The 24,360-nt window shown below is 39.8% G+C and overlaps 2 protein-coding genes across 2 annotated transcripts in view; one reads left to right on the forward strand and one right to left on the reverse strand.

The window, feature by feature from the left end:
* The window catches only part of igf2bp2b (insulin-like growth factor 2 mRNA binding protein 2b), a 56,322-nt gene extending 46,724 nt beyond the window's left edge, over positions 1–9,598 (forward strand). The window contains exons 10-16 of the mRNA XM_053476817.1: positions 188–319; positions 3,331–3,393; positions 4,288–4,404; positions 6,166–6,240; positions 6,443–6,574; positions 8,008–8,121; positions 8,528–9,598. Coding sequence (XP_053332792.1) covers positions 188–319; positions 3,331–3,393; positions 4,288–4,404; positions 6,166–6,240; positions 6,443–6,574; positions 8,008–8,121; positions 8,528–8,626 — 732 coding nt within the window. The 3' untranslated portion in view covers positions 8,627–9,598. The remainder of the gene's footprint in view (positions 1–187; positions 320–3,330; positions 3,394–4,287; positions 4,405–6,165; positions 6,241–6,442; positions 6,575–8,007; positions 8,122–8,527) is intronic.
* Positions 9,599–13,832: 4,234 nt separating this feature from the next.
* The window catches only part of tmem41ab (transmembrane protein 41ab), an 11,395-nt gene continuing 867 nt past the window's right edge, over positions 13,833–24,360 (reverse strand). The window contains exons 2-5 of the mRNA XM_053476818.1: positions 19,982–20,132; positions 19,299–19,460; positions 17,532–17,670; positions 13,833–16,707 (exon numbers count right to left, since the gene is read on the reverse strand). Of these exons, the coding sequence (XP_053332793.1) occupies positions 16,469–16,707; positions 17,532–17,670; positions 19,299–19,460; positions 19,982–20,132 (691 nt within the window). The 3' untranslated portion in view covers positions 13,833–16,468. The remainder of the gene's footprint in view (positions 16,708–17,531; positions 17,671–19,298; positions 19,461–19,981; positions 20,133–24,360) is intronic.

A 24,360-nucleotide genomic window follows, 5' to 3' on the forward strand; every position in this document is an offset into this window, starting at 1 on the left:
AACCCAGCAAGCATGAAAGGTGCAAGCGCCAGTGCTAACCACTACGCCGCCACGCCGCCCTTAAATGAAATGAACAGTTGTAAAAAGTCAAGCACACATAATTACAGAAGTGAGAGTGTGTAAGTGTGAGTTTTAACACTGTGAGATTCCCTGATTCTCACTTCTGTTTTTGGTTCTGCGTCTGTAGCTGCAGACCGCACTGATCCCCGGCCTGAACCTGAACGCTCTGGGGATTTTCGCTCCTGCTGTGCCTGTCCTGTCCTCAGCCGCCGGGCCGCGTGGAGTCGCTTCACTTCCGTCCACCTACAACCCATTACTGGTGAGCATCAACAAGCGGAATAAGCTTATTATACCGTGGGCATTGTTGTAGACACCTGATATTGTTTTGGTTAGAAAGAGAAGCCCTTAATTACAGAACGGCGAGGGTGTGGATAAAACGGAATAATTTGGATATCAGTTACTTTGCTCAAATGCATTCAGTTTCAGTAAAGAAGAACAGCGTTTGCTCTCAATAGCCTAAAGGTCGTCATGGCATTGATTCCACAAGGTGTTATTTCTTAGGAGATATTTCTTCACATCCATGTTTACATTAATAACTGTCCTGCAAATCTGGCGAACGTGCATTTTAGACTCACTCCTGGTGGCCACATCAGCCTCAGATACCAACAGCCCCGTCACTGAGATCACAGAATAGTGAGCGTGAACATGAACTGGAGCTCTCGACTGGATCTGCTTGATTTATTCATTCGCAACGCTGCCATGTGATTGGCTGTCCGGATGGATGAGTGCGCGAGTGAATAGGTGGCTGTGGGTGTATTATAAATACCGAGTCTCACACCAGGCCACTTTGTCACCTCACTGTCAGGAATGCCACCATGATTTGTGGAAACGCCTCCCGCCGGCCACAAAATGAAAAATAAACCGACGTGGAAATGTAATTAACCATTTGTTTTAAAGTAAATAAATAGCCGATCATTAAACAAACAGCTGATTCATCAATGTATTTCGCACACATCACAGGGCCGGGTTTGGGTTTTACACTTCCTACACACCACATGCTGTAGCTCGGTTCTGATCCCTCCCTTCTTATAAGTGACTTATAATGAGCAGCTAGAGCCAAACCTGCAAGTTATAAAAGAATTTATGGCGGGAGCAATAAAAATACACCGAATAAAAAACTCAGATGTTTTATAATTTCAGGCAATTTAGGAGAAATTTTTTTATATTTGTGTTCTATATTTACAAGACGAACCCTGGACTTGGGATGAACTTTTTTGACTTGAATTGAAACGAATGGAACCAAACGAGATGAGACTCGGACGCGGTAAAACCTTCAATGCGTGGGATTCCTGATCCTTGAAAATCGATGAAGGTCTCACCATCTTTCGGAAGAGGCGCATCTGCCCGTTGGAACTGTACACACGATCGTTCATAGGAACATTAATGTCATTAAAAGGAGTTCCTGGGAGGCCGGCGTGTCAGAGGTGAAGCAGGCAGTCCGATCATGGGAGAAAACTTTCTACTTTGATGGCACTAGTGAAACGCTGGTGTTGCAGGGGATTATATAGACAAATAAAAAGAGTTTTTATTCTCATACAGTAACTGCGTTCTCAGTTGGATTTGAACGCCCCTAGTAGAACAGCCTTAACAAGCATTATTGGTCCTTTTTTTTTTTTTTTTTTTTTTACAGTTTTGCAGATTAAATATTACGTCCTTGGCCATAGCAATAAGTACTATTGAGAGTTGAAGATGAGAAAAACACCACCTCACCTCACCTCACCTCACCTTAGATTCCTCTTCTTGGCTGCCTGGAGTGAACCTCGATATGGTCTTCAGCTGCTGTAGCTCATCTGTATTGAATCAGTTCAATGCGGTGATGATTCCTCAATGCTTCTCTGCTCACCACGACCATAATGAGTGGTTATTACAGTAAGACGTCCTGTAAGCTCTAACCATCCTGGTCATTCTTCTCGATAATGATATTGTAATTAGCTAGATCGTACCGACACCACTATGAGTTTATTATTGCACATCCCTAATGATCAGCCCACGACATCTTAGCCCTGACTCGCTCAGAGTGCGCAAGTCGGAAAATCCCCGTGTTTTTATGCACTAAAGCATATTTTTGTATGACCTCCCAGGGCGAAACACATTTCTCTGGTATAACTTCATGACTTCACATCAATGGAATGTGTTAAGTTGACACTGTCATATTTGTCTTTCTTTAATTTTATTAAGATTATGAAAATACTTTTCGTTTACTCTGGGCCGTAAAACTGAGAATGCATTATTTTTTTTTCCACCGGTGTAGCCTTTGAGGCTCGGGCGTTGACAAACACGCTAAAAAGAATCCTAGCAGACGAGGTTATCGAGTGTCCATGCGCTAGGTAACATGCTGATCGTTTGTCTGAGTCACCGCAATGTGTGTGTTAGTGAAGGATGTGGGCCGGGAGTGTTAGTCATTGCTGAATCATTTGGTCTGGTTTGACTTTACAGGAAGCACTGCTTCATTAATAGAAGATGAGTTTACCCAAGGGCATGTAGGGTCACGCTCCGTCCCTGGCGACTCTTCTGAATAGTCACATATCACCCCGAGTAACGCTCGACTCATCGGGGTCTAATTCATGCTTCGGAGAAACAACAACAACAAAAAAAAAAAACACAAACAGCAATGTGAAATGAAAAAAAAAAAAAAAAAACGAGTTTTTTTTTGTGTGCTGCAAAAGGTTGGTTTCTGAAGTTCACCCTGAAGCTACAAGGATAATTTAGTGTTCTGTGGAAGAAAAAAAACACGTGTTATTCCATAAATCTATTAATAATACCGCTATTAAGGAGAAAGCAGTGCATTATACTGTATCACAAGATCTCATTCGTGATCTAACGAGAGTGATGCACGGCAAAGTGCGAGGGCCGTTCGAGTCAGAACCAGGACTTTTAATTGTGCAGAATAACAGAAAGCAGTTACCAGAGTCAAAATCTCCCGGTATTTCTCTATACAATCCCCTGCTGCACTATTGCACTCATCCCAGCGTTTCTCCATCGAGGTAGAACTCAGTACGTCAGAGCCGTGATCAGATTGTCTTCTTCACATCTGAAACGCTGGCCTCCCAGGAACTCCTTTAATGGCCCGAAACTATGTGGAAATCAAGTACAGCATTCGGTACAGCATTCATTTACAGTGTGTGGTGAAGATTTGTTGGACTTTATGTATTTGTGTTTAAAACCGAAGACGTAGACGATTTCTACTGAACTGTTTAAACTCCAGTTAATGCATTTGTTACTACACTGATTAGTGTGTGTGTGTGTGTGTGTGTGTGTGTGTTATCACAGGGTCAGGCGTCAGCACTGGCTGGTTTGTACGGCTCTCCTCCTGCTTTACCTCTCCAACAAGCAGTAAGTCCGCTCAGCTTTCCTAAAATGTTTTCTGGTCCCTAAGACTTGTTAATATCGGGGGTGAGGGGGTGAGGGGGTGAGGGGGTGGGGTGACGGGGTGCAGAATGGAACAAGCCGGACGGCTTCAACCCCTCTTCATTTCAACACCCCAAATCTGTAACCATTAGAATGTGGCTGCCAAGGCGAATCACAGCATAACAGCATCTGTCATCACACAATGAAGTGCGCATGAGTGTGTTTTTATATCCTAGTGGAGACCATGGATTGGATTCAACCAGAAAAACTTTTAAATAATATATATATATATATTTTTTTTTATAATAATAAAAAGTTACATTGAACATAGGAGTCAATTTAGGTTAGTGGATTAGCGATTCTTCTATGTAAGGTCCGTACAAGGATAGTTTAAATGTGTGTGTGTGTGTGTGTGTATATACAGTCTATATGTGTGTGTGTGTGTGTGTGTGTTTGTGTGTAAGACATAAGGGAAGCATCTGTATGGGTGGGTGGGTGGGAGCAAAACATCTAAACCCTGTGTGTATAACCGTCACTTTAGTGTATTTTGGATTTCAGGTTTGTGTGTGTGTGTGTGTGTGTGTGTGTGTGTTGGAGGGGGTGAGTGTAGTTTTGCTCTCTCATGCTGGAATGACTGGCATGTGTGTCTTCAGTCCTGATGTTTTTAACCACTGATCCCATTCAGAAAAAACAAACCACTCAACACACACACACACACACACACACACACACACACACACACACACACACAAGCACCTTTTATCCATTTTCCCGGATTTCATCACGTTAGTGCTCAAGTGTGATGTGTTTGTTTTTGTCTTTGTGTGTGTGTGTGTGTGTGTGTGTGTGTGTGTGTGTGTGTGTGTGTGTGTGTGTCAGGCTCCGGAGCAGGAAGTGGTGTATCTTTTCATCCCCACACAAGCAGTCGGAGCTCTGATAGGGAAGAAAGGACAGCACATCAAGGAGCTGGCGCGGTTTGCCGGAGCTTCTATCAAAGTGAGATTCCTTTATCAGTCAGTCTGGCTGTTGGTCCGTCTTCAGTCAGTTACAGAATTATTGACACCCTTTAAGCTTTACACAGTTGGTACATTTCACTGCCAGAGAACCTCATTTTAGCTCAAAATAAAAAAAAAAAAAAAAGGAAGACCTGACAACTTGTACCATTTTTTAACATTAAAGTGTAGTGGTACCTCTGTGTACGAATTTGATCCGTTTTTGAGTCGAGTTCTCAAGGTGAAATTTCGTATTGCACAACGCGTTTTCCTATCGAAAATAATGTAAATGCAGATAATCCATTCCATCCACCCAAAAATATATACCAATTTTCTACACTATAATCATATTTTTGCATTTCAATGAAACCAATGAAAACATTTAAAAAAGGCATGTAAATAAAGTAAAAAATGAACCTTAATTTATGACCTGCTTTAAAAACGAAACTGTCTTTACTAAGTCTTGCACAACATGCAAAAAAAAAAAAAAAAGTAAACTTGCTTCGCTTGACTTTCCACTAACGCAAAAAAAGTTTTACAAGGTGTACGTGCGACCGGCACTCATATGGTGAAAATGCCAAGTTTAAGCATTTGGCTAAAAGAGTTGGCAGGTCTAAAAAACATTTGCCAAAATTATTTTACCCCAATTTAAAACAAATACCATTCTTGTCATATTCATATTTAAATAAATGATATTCATAAATCAGCCAGAACATTAAAACCACCTCCCACTGCTATTAGTGAATACTTTAGCCATACTGTATATACACTGATCAGACATAACATTTAATACTGATTATCAATTATATATCAGTAAACTGGTGACAGGATCATAGGCACCCAAGGCTCATGGATATCCATGAAAGTCCATTTTAAACCTGTCTGGTTCCGGTCCCACGGAAAAGTCAATGCAGCCGACAAAAAGTCAATACCGGCCACAATAGCAAGGCACCAGAACACCTGAAACAGCTCGCACGGCCCAGCAGGGAAAGAGGCCGAGGGCGCCGACCCGGCCTCCAAACTCCCCAGATCCCAATCTAATCGAGCACCTGGACAAACAATTCTGATTCACGGTGGCCTCAACCTGCGATTCACAGCACCGAAAGGATCCTCAGACAACATTCTCGTACCAGACACCACAGCAAAACAGCTTGGGATTTATCAGACCAGGCTTCCATCTTCTATTGCTCCATGGTTCTGATGTTCCTCTGCCAATCAGAGACACCTTTCTGTCATAAGCAGCATTCGTATCAGTTTTTAACCACTTTTGGCAGGTCCTGACCACCGCATACCAGGAAGTTCTGTTTTTGCGATGGGTCTGACCCAGTCCTCTAGCTATCACAGTTTGGCCCTAGATCTTTACACTTGCCAATTTGTCCATCATGCTTTCAGCATTTCAGCTTTAAAAAAAAATCTTGCTTTCAATTGATAGGTGCCACTGTAATGAGATAATTAATGTTATTCACTTCACCTGTCAGTGGTTTTCTCCTTCTGGCTGATCATTATATAACTTTATTCCGCTCAGTCTCCTGAAACTCTTGACCAAACATGAGGTTCCACATGTGCAATACCTTTCTTTTAAATACAATTTGCTGTTTTGAAGAGTGGCAAAGAGGAGCTTTAAAAAAATAGTTAAATATTTTAAGGTTTGAGAATCAGGTGCTCTAAAGACAATGAGGAAACTGTGTGATGGAAATCCAGTGTTTAATATTCAGTGTTTGTGCATGTCCGAGGCTTTCTGAAGTTCAGTGTGGTCTGATTACAGATCGCTCCATCAGACAGTCCTGATGCCCCTGAGAGGATGGTCATCATCACCGGCCCTCCTGAAGCCCAGTTTAAGGTCAGCTCCACATTCACACTGTGTTCTTACTTCCACCTATACAGAAAGTACCGTACACCTGGAGTCCTTTCATTTCCTTCTCTAACACCTGGTGTGAGTCGAAGCCTCAGTTGTTAGATGATGTTGAGTCTAAAGTCTTGCTCTCATCTCTCTCTCTCTCTCTCTCTCTCTCTCTCTCTATTTGTCTCTTTCTCCTTTTCAGGCTCAGGGTCGGATCTTTCGAAAGCTCAAGGAGGAGAACTTTTTCACCCCTAAGGAGGAAGTCAAGCTGGAGACGCACATCAAAGTGCCTGCTGCGGCCGCCGGCCGAGTCATAGGCAAGGGCGGGAAAACGGTGTGTGCGCAATAGAGCAGTGAAATAGTTTCTCACAAAATTGTTACCCACTTACCATCCAGCTTCCCGTCAGCTCTCTGAGACATATCACTCAGGCACATCTGTTCACACTGCCGCTCATGATCTGTCACCGTGCCCCCTAACAGACTCTGAGGAAAACTGTCCACCCTCTTCATCCCACAGCGAGCTTCACTGTAGTGGTCAAAAGAAAAAATAAATGCCATACTGCGAACCAGACTGCATGAGCAACTTTTCAAAGGAAGGATTGACATTATTTTGTTATATACTCGCTTTAGTACACGTCGTTGACGGGTAAAGACATTTTTGAAATAGTAAAAGGTTAAAGCTAAAAATCAGCTGATCATCTTTAAATCAGTGATATTATTAGGTTAAAGCCCACGTACCCGTCTGCCTGTCTTTCTGTACTCTCTGCATAACTTATTAATACTAAGAAATACATTACTGTTCATAAGATCAACATTTTTGATTTGAGCGCATAACACTGGGCTCTTAGTTCGGGTATTTTACACGCCCTCACCTCGGACTGCTGCGGATATGTTTGCTCTAAGGAACCGTGTTTTACCTCATAGTGGCGTTTAACGACTGTGTCGCCCATTCGTTGGTGTTTCGTGAGGGTTTAGGCGCTTTGTAGGTGCATTACACTCGTTTCTGGGAATTTTGTTCCGTAAACTATCGCGGTGATTGGCTCTGTTGAGTGACACATACAGTATACTGTGGTCACACCCACTTTGAATGCAAAAGCGCTGTATTCATCTGAAAAAACGATGGCTGCTGTGAGGTTATCTATCAAAAAAACTGCTCATAAGTTTCCTTCTACTATATGTTATGGAAAAAAATGATCTCAGATATTATATATATTCATTACATGTTAACTAAAAAAGTTCAAGCCTTTGTTTTATTTTCGATGATTATGTCTGGCCAAGAGGAAGATGAAAAACACTTGACCCAAAAATACAGACGAGCTGAAGGCTGCTATCAAAGCAACCTGGCTGCACTGATACAGTAATTTGTGTTTAAGGAGCCCAGACCAAGTACTGCATACATACATGGACATACTTTTTGCACATCTCTGTAAATTTTTTTATTGATTCTAGAAAATACTTATTTACTTAGAGTTACTCATAGTAATCATTTTTTCATTGATCTTAGAAAATTTACAAAACAAATATTTTACCATATTCAGTATGACAGTGTGTAAAGACTCAGTTTTCCTTTACTTCAGCTCATTCAGTTCACTTCAGGGTGTTTCTAACACCAAGTGTCGACACCATACTTGATATATCACAAAACCTTCTTCCATTATTTTCTGGCAGTAGTCTCCCTTGCATTCCGTCGTATATCGATATTAGTGTGTATTCTCCTTGCACTATTAATGATAGCATTTTTTTTTTACTCTCTTTCGTTCCGTGCAGGTGAACGAACTGCAGAATCTCACCAGCGCTGAGGTCATCGTTCCACGGGACCAAACACCTGATGAGAACGATGAGGTCTTTGTGAAAATCATCGGCCATTTTTTTGCTAGTCAGGTAAGAGCATGGCTCTCTTAATAGTGGAAAACTGATGAACATGCACAGAGCTTCAATTTATTATTAAATATTATGAAATATTTGTTTAAGGCTTTTGCATTAAACACCCAGTCGCCTTGAGTGAATCAATGTTAGTGTCAAAGCAAATGGTGCCTAATGACAATATAATGAAATTATTTATTACAGTAATTATGCAATAAATATAATTTATGCTAAAGTGTTCAGTTTCGCTGCTTTTTTCAGTTGGATCTATAAAATATTTACTACAATTTCATAACCCCTTATGATTTAAATGGGTTTATTGCTTTCTTACGAGAAGGACAATATATATATATTTTTTTTAGACTGTTCAGAAATGTGTAACAAAAGATTGAAATTGTGTTGAAATCCTCTTGTTGCTTTGCAGACTGCGCAGCGGAAGATCAGGGAAATCATCCAACAAGTCAAACAGCAGCAACAGAAAAACCAGCAGGGGGCAGCAACACCATCGCAGCACACCAAGTGACCAGCAGGGGGCAGCCAGCAAGCAGCACAGCAGCAGCAGCGGCCTATGAATGTAGCTCTTCCGAGCGCAAACCAAATCGAGCAAATAAAAAGGCGCAAGAGAACGAAAAAAAAACAAAAACAAAAATAAGCGGGAGGGAACACACACGAGAAGGACAAGAAACAGGATAGAAACCAAAGAACCTTTTTAAGACCTGAGCGAGCCTCAGTATGAGAGCAAAAACAAACCCTGCGTGCGCTCCGAATATCCGGGCGAGCGTGCCCGCGGGTGACGGGTGTTTCAAATTCTGACCGTGTGGAGATGCTGTGTAACGGTACGCTGGGCTGGATCTGTCCTCTGAGAAGCACACGGTATTAGCGAAGCGGAAAAATCCTGGCTGCCTGTGATGACGATGATGATGATGATGATGATGATGATGATCTTACCAGCAAACTTCGTGCTTCTCTCCACACCGGAGGGGAAGCAGCAGCCGCAAGCACATTCAGGCTGAGTGCGCGCACACTGTGTAAATGTAGCCTGACTAGCATTTAACAACATGGACTGTCGAGCGAGTGACACATAACTACCTGAGGGAGTGCAGAGTAAAGACGAGTAGGTGTGTAACAGTGTTCACTGATTTAGAAGACCATAATGTGCTTTCTATCGAGTCGTCTCTAGCCTTAGATAGTTAAAAAAAAAAAAAAAGATTAATAAAAACAAACAACAAGGATACCTAGGGCAGATTTTCCAACTCATTTAGCATGCTGCACTAGCGGTTAGCATGTCCCCAACACTCTGAAATTTCCTTAGCATAGATGCTAATGTTGCACTTTTTTTTGGGGCCTTTTTTTAATCAGGCTGTTAATGTGAATAAATAGCCAGGCGCAGGTTTTAGTCGTTTTTAAAGCTTAGCATAAGATTCTTTTAAAATCATCCTGTAATTAGCCCCCGTGCTAACCCGCTACTCCCGGCTTGCTTTTTTTTTTCTCTTTAACCCTTTTTTTATACATATTTTTATTTGATAAATTTTTTTCGCCCCAGTTGAAAGTCTTCTGACCGCTCCTGGCGTACAACTCATGAGGGAGGAAAAAAAAAACTAAAAAGAGTTTATACGATTATGATTGTAAAATCTCCAATCAGCCTGATTTTATCGCGAATGTTGTTGTGGGAAAGCCAAACGGCAGCCTCACGCATCCTAAACACACCTTCTGTACTAGATTCAACAAAAAGCACTTAAAATATTTTTATCGTGAAAAAAAAAAGATAAAAGTGAACAGCAAAAGTCTGGTGAAGTGCAAGTGCAATAAGTAGAGGCTGCCTCCGAGCTGTGTTCAGGATCCTTAATCACGTCCTGAGCAGGCGGCCTGACAACTAGTGAATGTATACAGTGTTTCTACCTGCCTTCTGCAGCACACTGCGTCCTGTCTGTCTGTCTGTCTGTCTGTCCTTCTCTCTGTCTGTCTGTCTGTCCTTCTCTCTGTCTGTCTAGTTGTCTGTCTTTTCCTCTCTCTCTCTCTCTCTCTCTCTGTCTATTTTTTTCCTTTCCCTCCCATCATTTTTTCTTTTTGCCTCTTTTAATTAAAAAAAATCTTTTTTTTCTATATGCCTTGGTTTTATTATTTTTCCATCTTACAAGTATAATTTACCCTTTATTATAATGCCATTTTTTAAATTAATCTTTTTTTTTAATTTATATATATATATATATATATATATATATATAAAAATTCTTTTATTCCTAATTTTTTTATTCATTAATTTTATTTCTTTCTCCTTGTTTCCTTTGTTTTGTTTTTTGTTCTTTATTTTCTCATTTTTAATCCACTTCTTTTCATTTTTACTTTTTTATTTAGCTTTTTTGTTTACTTTCTATCATTAATTTTCTTTTTGTTCTATGTTTGATTTTGTTTATACATTACTGTCAGTCTCTCCTTTTTTATTTAATTTTTGATTTCTTTCTTTTTTCTCTGTCTTTCTTTCTCTTAATTTTATCTTTATTTCATCTTTAAAATTTTTTTTTCTCTATTTCATTTTTCATCTGTATCCTTCCTTCCTTCCTTCCTTCCTTCGTGTCCTGTATTCGTGGCATGTGGATTGTCTTTAGATCACTTCTGCCATTGCCTGGCTTGTAAGAAAGTTTCTGCTCGATCTTGTGTGTCCTAAACTTAAAGAAAGAAGAAAACCTGAGGATTTGTTTCATTATCGAAATACTCCAATCACACAAGGTGAATATGGGAGACATTTATGGCCTGTTTCTTTGTTTTTTTAGAGATATTTTATGTAAAAAATGCTGCCCTTTAAAATGATTAATGACGATGCTTTTACAAGACATCAGAGATGCTGACTTTTTAATTTAAATTGTATTTTTTTTAATGATATTGAGAGAGATGACCACCCTGTTGGCTGAAGTCTCCAGCGCAGTGATAAAAAGAAGGTGCTGTATGAGCGGTTAGCGTGATTATTTCACTACACTGATGAGGTGCTTATCAACCTGTTACACACAAAGCATAGCAGTTTATTTATGGATAAGTGGAAAAAAGAAAAAAAAAAAAGTATGCAGTGCTAATACGATTGTCTACGCAGGTCGAAAAGCTAACCTTCACGTAAAACCAGTACGAGAAATAACCTTCTACCTCAAGAACAAGGTACCTCAGTCCAATTTCTTTCTACATATTTTGTATAAGTAAAGCTCAAGAGCGATTTTTTTAATTTTCTAAATAAAAAGAAGAGCAATTTACAAACCTTAAGAGAGAATTAGAAAAAATGGTGTATACCACCACCACAGTTTTTGTTTTTTCCTTTGGGAGAGGGGCCTGTGTGCCTCGTGTCAGAAGCTGTACATTGCTGGACCTTAAGGAGTTCCTTGTTGAGGCTGATTTAACTAACGCTAGCATAACTGACTACCTGGAGAGACAAGATTAACACCGGTCCTGCATTAGCTTAGATTTTATTTTCCCCGAAAACTATTTTTGTTTAACATACAGATTTTAATTCAAATAAGAAAGAAAGTCAGACGCCAGATATGTGATGACATGCTGTACGTGTCAGTAGTAAGGAACAATATGTAGCCGAAAAAATTTAGACCGCTTGTTAGGTACAGCTTTTTTTTTTCTTCTTCTTCCTCTTTTTTTCCTTGCAGTGTAATTCAGTAGCGAACTGATGCCACTCTGAAAGGGTGCAGTGTATCATTAACACGTCTGTTCTGAATAGCCGCTAACACCAATCTGTGTGGTTTCTAGGGTTTATGATTTCTTTTAGTTTGATGCTGTTACATGCTGTTTGATTTCCATTTCTAGTGATCACTATCTAACCCGGTTGTCGGTTTATTTACAGTTTTGTTGCTTTTTTTTTTTTTTTTTTTTTTTTACGTACTTTAGCGGAAGTGGACCACACTGCAGCTGGTCTTAAATCTCGTGTCCTTGTGCTTCTGGTGTTGTTGCTTTTTTTTTTTTTTTTTTTCCTCCACGTTTTCTCTGTATCAGGTTATTCGTACCTGTACTGTGAACGGTTTGGCCTTTAGACATGTCAGACCTGTGAAAGCACTGGATTCTAACAGTGCTTCTTAACCTTAATGCATTTTTAGAGCACATATAAGCTTCTACTAACTTTTCCATTTTACAGTAGGTTTTTAATTTTCTTTTGCTTTGTAAGCTAAACCACACAGGCCACCAGCTTGGACATGAGCAATAAAGAGACACTTTAAAACAATGCCATACCCGTCTGTGTCACTCTTTTACTTCAGCCGTATCACACCAGAGGGAGTGCTGCCGCAGATAGCACGGCCGTGCTGATATTCAGCCCAACAGCACGACCTCGAGGGTGTTATTGCTTTTGAACAACAATTCCATAAACAACATTTATTATCAACAGATTACGATTTTCTTCTTTATGTTAAATGACATCGGCTGTAAAAGGGTTTAGTCCACTTTATAATTTTTGGAGTTGAATACAGAACAGTATTCAATGGAAATGCTACAGTATGTACAGTAGGATCTCTTGTTCCATATATCATGTAGTGCCCTTGTTTAGGGTTTAGAGAGGGATTTGGGATTCAGCCTTATGTTAGAAGATAGTTAGCTTTATCGCCAAGAACACGGCTTGGATTTGGACAGCTGAAAGGGCGATTCAGAATGATTTACTAATGAGATAAAGTGTTTAAAATGACGAAATATGATCAGACGTGTTTTCTCGCTATACAGTAAGTGCCTCTGTGGCTGGTTTTGCATGTGTTTTGGCAGCAAGCTGCTCTCCACTTTTTTTTTCCAGTACTGTGAAAACCTTAGAGATCTGTTGATCAATAGTTAGTGTCATTAATAGTTAAATTAATTTAAACACTTGTGATGTGGAGTGATGTATATTTTTAAACATCCCAGTGCTGTTATGCTCTATCATCAGCACTCATGGAATGCATCCAGATAAATCGGTCAGAACACATTTTTGTACAAATATCAAACCTTAATTGGAAAGGACTATAGTCCAAGCTACTTTGAAATTAAAAAATTAAAGTCTGATGTTTTGGCATTTTTGTATTGGTAATATTATAGTGGTCAATTTTGCGTTAACGGCATTTTGCAACAATCCTTTTAATCCTAGGGAATATAAGACAGAGCGGACTTGTATGAACGATAATCCACATAAGAAACAGACTGAAAAACATCTAACTGTTGATGGTGAATGAGAGCTTTATGGAAGGAGGTTTATGGACCTGAAAGTTCAGCACTTTTTAGAACTCTGGAACTGGTCAAGTCAATTCATAAAACCTAATTCGACCGGACCCGAGTCCTTTCAGCTTCACTCAATAATGAAGAAAGGTGGTGTTTTTTTGCTTTATAACTTGAAGTTAGAAGGGAATGAATGTTTGCATCTGCTGTAATACACAGGAGAACAGGAGCTACAGTAACTTGTTTTCCAACCGTTCCAGAGCGTTTAAATTCCGAACAGATATAAAGTCTGATGTTTTGTTCTCTAGTACTGTACAATTTTAAAAATGTCATTGTAAGCACATTACTAAAGAGGAATCGCTTTAGAAAAACCTTCAACATCCGGCTAAATTACACTATTTCATTTGTCATTAATTTTCTCTAACAGTGTGTGTCTTGTGTTTTATTGCTTATGTTAGATATTATATTTGTTGTGTGGGAGATAAATGGACAAGCCAAAAAAAGTGTGACGAAGCAGTACACACACACACACACACACACACACACATATATATATAAACACTATCTGGGACAAATAAGTGTTTCTTTAATGCACTTATAGTAAAGTCAAATGTTAAGTCACAAATATCACATTAGAGACAAGTCCTTATTTTCTAAAAGTGATTTTTTTTTTTTGTTTAATAAAAACAAAACACATTTAAAGCACTATACAGTATCAATGATATACATTTTTCGGTAAATGCTTTCTTCTGTCGAATTATTTCGTGAAATCCAGCTCTAGCTCGGTTCTAGCTTTATTTTCAAATATCGAATAAGACATCGAAATTCTTCTTTAAGACAAAGTGAGTCAGGTAAACAAGAAAACATGAAATTCAACAACAAGAAAATACAGTACATCATGCTGAAATAAATAATAAATACATAAACATACATGCATATTCCATCAAACTGGGGCTGAGATTAGGGAAGAACAGGCCCATTACAAATGCAAGTATTTCTTACAACGGTAGTGTGATACCCACTGGGATTATTTATATAATATACACAGATCAAGCAAAAGATTATAACCACTCTACCTCCCTAATATTGAGCAGGTTCCCTTTTTATCACCAAAACAGTACTGACCTGTGTGTTTTGACACCTTACTATGAGAAACCAGCATTAACCTTTTCCCCAATTTGGCCTACAGTAGCTTTTCTATTGGATCGGACTACACGGGCCAGCCTTCACTTCCAGTGAGCTTTGTCCATCCATGGTTCTGTCACCGGGTCACCGGTTTTCCTTCATTGGATGACTTTTAGAAGGTCCCGACCCATGCAGAGCAGCAACATCCTACAAGAGCTGCAGTTTTGGAGTTGCTCTGACCCAGTCGTCTAGACATCACGATTTGACCCTGATTATTGGTCATAGCGTTATGGCTGATCTGTGTATGTTTTATATTCTGTCTGTTAATGGAATAAGTACACAAAGCTTTATACTGTATAGGTGAAGGCACTTTATATAACAGCATCATCAGTGGCTTGTTCACAATTCTGGGATCCAGTCTTTTCTACAGCCACGTGTACAGTATCTAATGCTCACGGTATTAAACCAGTACACTCTGGATCATCACTAATTAATAAACTTATCTTGACTCATTATCTCTTTATTTGAATCGTTATAAAAAACCAAAAGGTGATCATGACTAAGAACACGTTTTTAAGGCTTAATCAGATTTTTTTAAATAAATATATTTTTCAATATTTTATAAATAGCCATAAATAATTTTACAAAGCAACAATAAATACCAAAGGTATAATATCAAAGGTATAAATGTCTACTGCACCTAGGACACAATTTACAAACAGAGCATTTTCTCAAAACTGCATAAGCTTTTTTATGGATTAAGGGAATATTTCTGCAGAAATTATTAAAATAAAGTATTTTCCATTTTTCCTAGATGTAGTCAATCCAGCTCAGACATGTTGGCCTCAGAAACCTTCTGCGGCTCCAAGTGCTAATTGTGCAGATGCCATTTTTATTCCCTTTACAGCACAGCGAGGGAAAAGGCACATCAAACAGGTGTGTTACATACTGTACACGCCTTACTGTATATAAACACAAAAACTCTCAGACAGATTCTAAGACAATTTATATTGCTACAAAGTGTGTGCATGTGTGCATTTTGTTTAAGACTTTTTAAATCTCCCGTTTGGCACAGAAGGTATTTGAAATGATATTAAATACAGTTTCTGTTAAAAACCCTGTACTGTACTACGTTCTTTGTCACTGGACCAAAGCAATGCAAAGTTGAATGATTTCCCTGGTCTACACGACGTGTGTCCATATGACGACGTGTGTCCATATGACATGTTTGTAGGGTTCAAATCAGGGTTGCCAGGTATGTTCCAGATATTTTCCTTTTTTTAAGTTCATATAAATTAAGTTGAATGTATTCTAATAATTACTGGGGTACAATGGGAACGAAAGCAAAACAGGGAGATATAATTGTGCTTTTATCACTTACAGCACTTAAAGAACACTTAAAGCAAGGGGACTTTGCTTATGGTTTTAATTATAAACAAAAATAATAATACAAAATGTCCAATGTGTAAGTAAAATCGTAAAATAAAATATCTATTATATATGTACAATTAATATTATTTAGGCTAATAGTTACTTACTTTAAGCCATGTCTATGCGGGATGTTTTGAGTGCAATCTGGCAACCCTGACAAAGACGTTGCATAGAGTGTTAAAGGGAAAGTTTGAGGGAATTAAAATGTAATTTCTGCACATGCAAAAAAAGTATTTTTAAAATATATATTTTTTAATTTTGGAATAAGGCCCAAATATACCCCTGTATTTCTCAATAGGATGGTTAAACCTCACTTAAAATTAATCCGCAGTTCATGTGCGTGCCGAACTACAGTATGTTACACGACTAATAATAACTATACATAATAAGCTGGGTTTTTTTAGACAGTATACACTGTATGTGGTCTTTTAAGTAATGACTGTGTGTGGACCATGGTTATCATTTATATACAGTAAGTGTAAGAGTGTAGCTTTTCCAACAGCCGTAGCAATCTGCTACAGAGTTCCTATTACTAAACATTTATATAAAAAAACAACCACAGAATTTAAACATTATGAACAAAGTGCTTTTGGGTATCACCTCCCGTTCAGTGCCGCGCTCCTGCACATCCCTGATCTGATGCAGGTCAACTGCTTTTGAGATGGTTGATCTCCTGATGCTGTTTGCTCCGGCCGTTGGACTGCATGCCGTCCAGTTTGAGGTGCGATTGACTGTAGCGGCGGATGATGGCGCCAGGCAGGAGGGCTACGCACGCTATGAGCAGCAGCTGCAGCAGTGTCCCCCAAGAGAAGATATCGTCCAGTGATGTGATCTCAGACAAGATGGCTCCCGTCCTTACACAGATGAAGTTGTAGGGGATCAGACCTGGAGAAGGATTCATCGGTATGTTAAGATGGGTATGAAATAGAAGCCCTTAGGAAGCAAGATGGAGTTTGTGTAACTAGTTGTATCAAAGATTCAAACAGTGTAGCACTGGATGTACTGTACCGTGGCGTCCATAACACTGCTGAAAACACTTCTGCTTATTTAATTTAATACATCAAAATCCGTACAAATGATCTTATCAGCAACACCTTAGATGCTTCAGAATTTATTAGGGCCAGGGGGAGCTCAGTGGTTAAGGCATTGGACTACGGTTCGTAAGATCCCAGGTTCAAACCCCACAACCACCAAGTTGCCACTGTTGGGCCCTTGAGCAAGGCCCTTAACCCTCAACTGCTCAGATGTGTAATGAGATAAAAATGTAAGTCACTCTGGATAAGAGCATCTGCCAAATGTGAGTGTATTACAGTATGTCCCCTTTTTGATTCACCTTTGATCAAATCCATTTAGTATAACCTTAACCCAAGCTTCAATGCAAGGAAGGAAGTTAACATGAAAATGAGCTGACGTTTAAACGTTAGACGTTTACGCTGCTTCTAAATTATAAGCTTATAGGTTTAAAAAAAAAAAAACACCAGGTTCTGGACCTTTGACCTTGAATAGAAGTCAAATTCAGACCTTTGAATATTGAGGTTGAGAACCCGTGATCTAGAAACTGCCGTGTGTGAAAATCCAGGGAAATCTGCCAAATGTTCGGAAATACCCGGACAACAAGTGTTTTGACGTTTGATGTACATGAAATATAAGCTAACGGCAAATACGAATATAATAGATGTGCTTGTACATGGCCGGTCACGCTCACTCACCGATAAGGGCAGAGAAGAAGAACATGGGGATGGGGATGTTGAGGATGGGAGAGGTAACATTCAAGAACCAGTTGGGTGTCATGGGAAAGAAGCGCAGGAAGAGCAGGAAGAAGAACAGACTGCTCCGGTTTTCCTCAACCTGATCCATTTATATACAGACAGAAAGAGGCAGAGAAAGAAAAGCCTGAAAAAATCTACAATCCGAAAGCCTTTGGGTGCAATAAAAGCACATGCTGATTAGCACGGCTCAGGCTAGCTCGTGGTCATGCAAATCATGTTACGTTCCACTTTATTCTCTACAATTTACTTCACTACAGCAGAGCTGTAAGGAAACATCGCCACCTAGTGAACAGAAAAAAATGACATTCTTTTAAGTACTGTATATGCTATGCATGTTACACACATTCATTCACATGTGGGAGGAATTTAGCTTAGCCAAGCCATCCGTCTAGGAGCCGTGGAGGCCAGTGGTGACCACTGTATTTATGTATTTACATGGTATTCACACGTGAAAACACCTTGCAAACACACACACACACACACACACCGAGGCGGGAATCGAAACCAGGAGGTGCAAGGCCACAGTGCTAACACCTACGCCACTGTGCTGCCTCTAAGCCTAATGCCCCACTTAATCCGACACTTGTGAGTGAATAGAATATTTCAGATTTGCTTGTTTTAAAATAAGCTGTCTATGAAGACAAAATAATGATTAATGATATGGTTCAGATTTGGATTTAGTGTTAGTGTTTTGAGACAAAAGGACTGATCGGAAAAATATAGAGAGTAGAGGAGGGAAAGAAGTGACATACAGTAAAGAAGGGGTCAGGAGTAAATATTCAGTACAGTGCACAAGTCTTGAACCAGCCCTTCTTTCTTTACACTTTACTTCCCATAAACCTAGACTTCTTGTATTTTTGTCGTCTTCAGAAGGAGTTCTCCAGGCTACTTTTCCCAGTTCGGATTTTCACTTTTTTTTCACTTGGAAGAATGTTCTTTGTTTGTTAAGCTACACAGTGACCTATGAATCATTTATGCATCTAATTTAAGGCATGAACCAGGTGCAGATGGTGAAGAACACATGGCCTGAGATGAGGTGATTAGTGTACTGGTGATAAGTGGCTGAAACAGACGAGAGGGGAAACGAGGCTGCTGCCGAGGTTGTTACAAAAAGTTGTATCTTGAGGCACTTATCACAGTTAAAAATGTTTTTTTTTCCCATTTCTTTAATGTAATCTACATCATTTGATTTTATATGAAGTAATGAGAGGTTGGCTAAAGACTTCTACTGCACTGTACTGTATATATTGTACAAGCAAATAAAATTACAAAATAAAATAGCTTAAATATGTATTTTCGCTATTTCTATATTTAAATCAAATTTCCACATAACACTGTAAAATAGGACTGTCTAATGATAAATAATAATAAAAAAACATTTAAATAAAAAAAAAAACATAAAATTTAAATTTAGGCAAAATTATAATTTTTTTTTATATTTCTAATAATATTCAGAGCTATTTTATTAAAGCCATTAAGCTTTTCATTCCTGAGATCCTATCAGCAGAACATTATGTCCATGCTGACCATTTCTTGAGTTATTAAGGTTTGGATAAAAACCAATTTAGTTCCAACAGTCATAAATTCTCAAAACTCCAAGGGGTCAACAGTAACCCTAGGTAATAGATTTAATAATGTTGAATCGTTACCCCACACCGAGCACCACTGCACTAGTGACACTCCCTCACTCGACACCATCAGTCTTACCTTCCTCTGCAGCGTGGACACTTTCTCAGGGAAGAGCCGGATCACGTGGCGTTTGCCGAATGTCCGGGACAGCAGGTAGCAGTTAGTGGAGCCCACTGTGGTGAGAGTGCAGGCAATGAGCAGCCCATGCCATGCACCGAACAGCGCCCCCGCCAGCATGTTCTGGAATTTAAATAACAGACACCAAGTTTAGCTTTGCGTATTTAATTCCGTCTGGAATCGAAATATTTATCCAATGACGAAATATAATCCTTGTTTCACACTCCCTGAACTTAATTGATGTTGTCAATCAGTTTAGCAAACTAATTATACCTAATAAACCTCATACGAGGTTCACACCAGGATATACAGTATGGAGATTTTAGCTGCAAGAAAATGGCATGTCTTCATATGAGGGCGTTTGGGACTCAAGAGCTTAAAACACCCTCGAACATGACAGAAAAACTGAAAAGGAGTCACGGTGGTACTTGTGTCTCACTGATATTACAGTTAGCTTGAGACTAACTCTGAATCCGCTTACCCATGAGGAAGTCTTCATTTAAATAAAAAGTTCAACCCAACACGCTTAAAAGGTGATAAACTTGGTACGAGGCTAAAACTGATTTATAATGCAGAACCACAAATAAACATTTATTTATTCATTAATTGTTTGATTTTATGGGTAAAATGGCTGTTCTACTAACCAGGAAGGAGGAACCGGGAATGGCGAAGGACTGCTTGTAGAGGTAGGCGCTACAGAACAGCACGAACACATAACCCGTGTGCTGCCGCTTATAAAACTTGAGCAGCTCGGCCAGATCTCGCAGCTCGTCCAGGTCTGATGGGAAACGCAACCTGATGGGAAATCATATACGGAAAGACGGAGAGAAATCATGGACACGGTGGATGAGATAAAAATACAGTACTGAGCAAACATTTTAGAAAAGAATTGATTTCTTGATAGCTCATTTGTAAATAACATTTACAAATAATATTTTAAGGGTTATTTTCTGGTTTAAGTTCTGTTTTTGAGGGTGACCCCTGTATTATCAAGGCCAACTAGTCAGAAATTCAGAGGAACAATTGAATTAACAAGCTTTTGTTTAACTCTAACCAATATTCTAACCTATATTCTAATCCTAACTCTAACCATAACCTCTAACCCTTACTCTAACCATAACCTCTAACCCTAACGAACATTTTTATCATAACCCCTAACCCCTTAACCTTAACCCATATTCTAACCCTGGTTCAAACCCCTAACTCTAACCAATATTCTAACCCTAACCACTAACCCTAACCCCAACCCGAATATTTTAACCCTAACCCTTAACCCATATTCTAACCATAATTCTAACCCCTAACCCATATAAACTTTTCTGACTAGTGGGTTTGATAATGATAAGTCAGAGCCTGTTTTAGTTCACTATATTCATCTTATCACTATATTCATCTTATGTACAGTTTACATCAGATCCTGAGTGTTAATATTTGGAAAAAAATCATTGGTTTGTTCTTTATCTTTAACTTCTAGGTTTCACAAAATTCGGCTAAAAACAGTGATTCCCCCAAAGGTTGATATGTTTTGAGATGCTTTTCTGCTAATCGTGGTTGTAAAGAGTGGCTACGTCAGTAATCTAGGAATTCTCCTGTCACCTGTCTATCATTTCCAAGCCATAAGTGCTGCACACTGGATGTCCCATAACTCATGTCATAAACACAACATTTTTGGGTGTCGAATTCCCCCCAGATGAGCAGTTTGTTGCTGCGTGATTGTATGCGCTGCATTGGTGCCACATGATTGGCTGACTGCGTAACTGCATGACTAAACATGCACCTGTGTTTTGAGACGTTCTGTACTAGTACACAGTGCGACCTAGAAGATGTTAAAGTCTGTCACATGGCATTTAAACCCTTAGACCTTTATAGTACATAAATCACTCGACACTGAGTTGAGCCGAAGCATGGGGAGAGGATGTACTCTAAAATAAGATTTGTGGCTTAAGAAAAGCAAACGAAAACACACAAGCCTGTGATTACCGGACATCTGGACATGTAGGAAATAGCAACGTCTGAGAAATATGTGAAGTCAGCATTGGGAGGGAGGGAGAGAGGAGCAGCGATGAAACATGACACAACTGTGAGACTGAAATAGCACAGTGCCCTCTCTGAAACTCAAGACACAAGGCGAGTACGTGTTTCCACGCAATGCCCACAATGCACCGGGCCTCCTCACCGCTCTCTAATCGGCTAATAAACAATGTCTTGCGCTGGCATCGGTAACTCGAGCACTCTTAATGCTTTGCCAAAATATGGCGATAGCACGGGATTGAATTTCGCCTATGCCGTATGCAGGGTGACTAACGCGTAATGTAATAACTGGCACATGTGGAGTGACTGGGACATGCACGAGTCACACAAAACATGAGACCCTTTCATTTATTTTTTCAATTGCACATTCCTGTTCACACACAGAATGTAACGGGAAATTCCATGAACAAGAGATAAGTATGGCGCTTATGTCTGTTGCTCTTCTGCCCCTTAATAGGAAAAGCTGCTCGTCATGCACAAATGATCTTACCCTGTCCAAAACACTTTCTCTGTTACACAACACCATGCCATGTCCTCATACTCTTCTGTCCCTTCGATCAGGACTTTAATTATCCCATACACCTGTTTCAGCTGGAGGCTCCAGGACCTGTGTACATCCAGGTTATACTAATCACTAATCAGTGCCAGGTTACACAGGAAATCCTGTAAGCCTTGAGACTAAAGACTCAAGTCCAATTCCATGGACCCCTTTTAATTTAATACACCATTAAAATGTCGGACATATAGAGCTTTTTATTCCTGGAGGTTGCACCAACAGAATACCCCACGTCCAATTGACTTTTGTTTATAGACTTGATTGTTTTTATTCCTTAAGGCTTTATAAAGCTTTTTGATTAGTTCAGTTGAGCAGGCGAAACGCTATAATAAGGACAGATTTAGTTGAAATGGGTTTTGATTCCTGCTGACTATGCTATGCAAGTAGAAAGTTTTCCCAGTACGCCGGAGCCATAATCAGACAGCCTGCTTTAGGTCTGAATCCCCGGCCTCCCAGGAATTCCTTTAATAACTCCCAGCCGAGTTCATGTAATGAGCACGTGCTGTTGGTGAATGATTGTGTGTACTGTACAGTGTCCACATAACAGATATCACTGATACGATCATCATCCACTTTTCTAATGTTTTACTGTGGCTAAGAGTCTCATCATCTCATCACAATACTGTGCTTGAAGTCTTCAATCGATCTTTATGCCTTCGTTCACGAGAAACTTCATCACAAATCCCGGTTTGACTTGAACTTCCTTCATATTAGCGAACTGTCTTTGAAGCAGTGACAGAAAAAGGCCATTTCCAGAAGGGCGGGCGGGGACACACACACCACTGTCCCAGAGTTCACGACCCTGTAAATAATCTTGGCTTTCTTGTAATTAATAAATTAAACAACTTATGTCATCTTACTAGTGAATAAAAAGACCCATCATTTTGACATGTGGATCCCAGGGATTTTTTTTAAGTCATCCTCTGGCAAGCTGAGGGACAGCTGACGGGTGTGTTTTGGGACGTCTTGTCTTTCCGCTAGCCAGAGGGGAAACTGAGGAGCTTTGCTCTTACAGAGGGGGATTTTAAGTGGGTTGTATTACCCTGAGACACACGTGACCTCTACACTGACATGTGGAGTCTCCGAGCTGAGAGTCAAATATACAACGAGTGTCATCGAGGATAAAGTAATGATGATCAATACTGTATCTATCTGATAGACCTGTCTGGAAGTCTATTAATCGATCTATATATCTAGATATTAATCTATTTATCTTCCTAGCTAGCTGTCAGGGAGTTTTAGAGTTCATTTGTCTGTAAAAGGGTGTGCTCAACTAGGTGTCATTGCTACCGCTGCCAGATCTCCATAGAGGTTTCCACAGATCTGACCTCATACCCCACTTTTGCACTCACCTTCTCTCACCTGATGCGTAACCTTTATTTGCCATCCAGCTGGTGCACACACAGAGCCCACAAACCAATCAGTATAATTTGGATTTATTGATGACCCCATTCATTTGCACATTGTCCCGTTCAGGCTCTCAGTGGATCCTAGAACACTGGTTGTGAGGCAGGAATGGTGGCTATTATATGTCTTTAGATTTCCATAATTGCACCACCATCAAGTAGTTAACTGGCGTCATGGTCATGCAATCGGACGCATTGACACCGTCGAGCGTCAGGGTTCCTGGATCTGTCCTGAGCTTTGGTTAGTTGGTGTGAGGTCAATTTAGCCGTACACTAAATTGCCCTGGGTGTGAATCTGTGTGTGGTGTCCTGTGATGTATTGCCACCTATCCCTTATAATACAGGACCATCTTAATCCCTAAATCACTAATGGTAATAAGGCGTCTTGGTTTTTAAGATAATACATATACAGTATTATTAACTGATATAAAAAAATAGCCAGTTGCCATTTATTTTTTAATGCAGTTTGAGAAGGCATTAAGTGTTCCTGGGATTGGAAGTGCTTTTTGAAGATGAATAAATGACTAGACTTCGAAATAATCTTAAAGATACAAATAAGAAGCTCAGTCCTTTAACTCAAGATCATTCCCGTAAAGCCTGATCAGAGGTGGCAGCATGGTGGCTTAGTGGTGAGCACTGTCGCCTCGCACCTTTAGAGTGGGGGTTCAATTCTTGCATCAGATCTGTGTGCATGAAGTTCTCCCCATGCTTGGTGGGTTTCCTCTGGTTGCTTTGGTCTCCTCCCAAACTTTCTGCCACAGAAATGATGTATATAGATCCCGGGTGGAGAGTATCTGTGGCCAGATGTGCCGAATATCACCCTGGAGGTATATCTGTTGTTTCTGTGGCAGTTAGTTAAGGGGCCAAATTGCGAGCTTTATGTCACTCACACAATGCAGGCAATTTGGGAACGTCAATTAGCCTAACCTAAGGATGGGTAGATGTGTGGCAGTGTCTTTGGCATCAGAAATGAGGAATATATCTCCAGGGTGGATATCTCCGTCATTTCTGTGGCAGTTGGTTAAGGAGC

This window comes from Clarias gariepinus, chromosome 18 (genome assembly GCF_024256425.1).
Source record: "Clarias gariepinus isolate MV-2021 ecotype Netherlands chromosome 18, CGAR_prim_01v2, whole genome shotgun sequence".
Lineage (NCBI taxonomy): Eukaryota > Metazoa > Chordata > Actinopteri > Siluriformes > Clariidae > Clarias > Clarias gariepinus.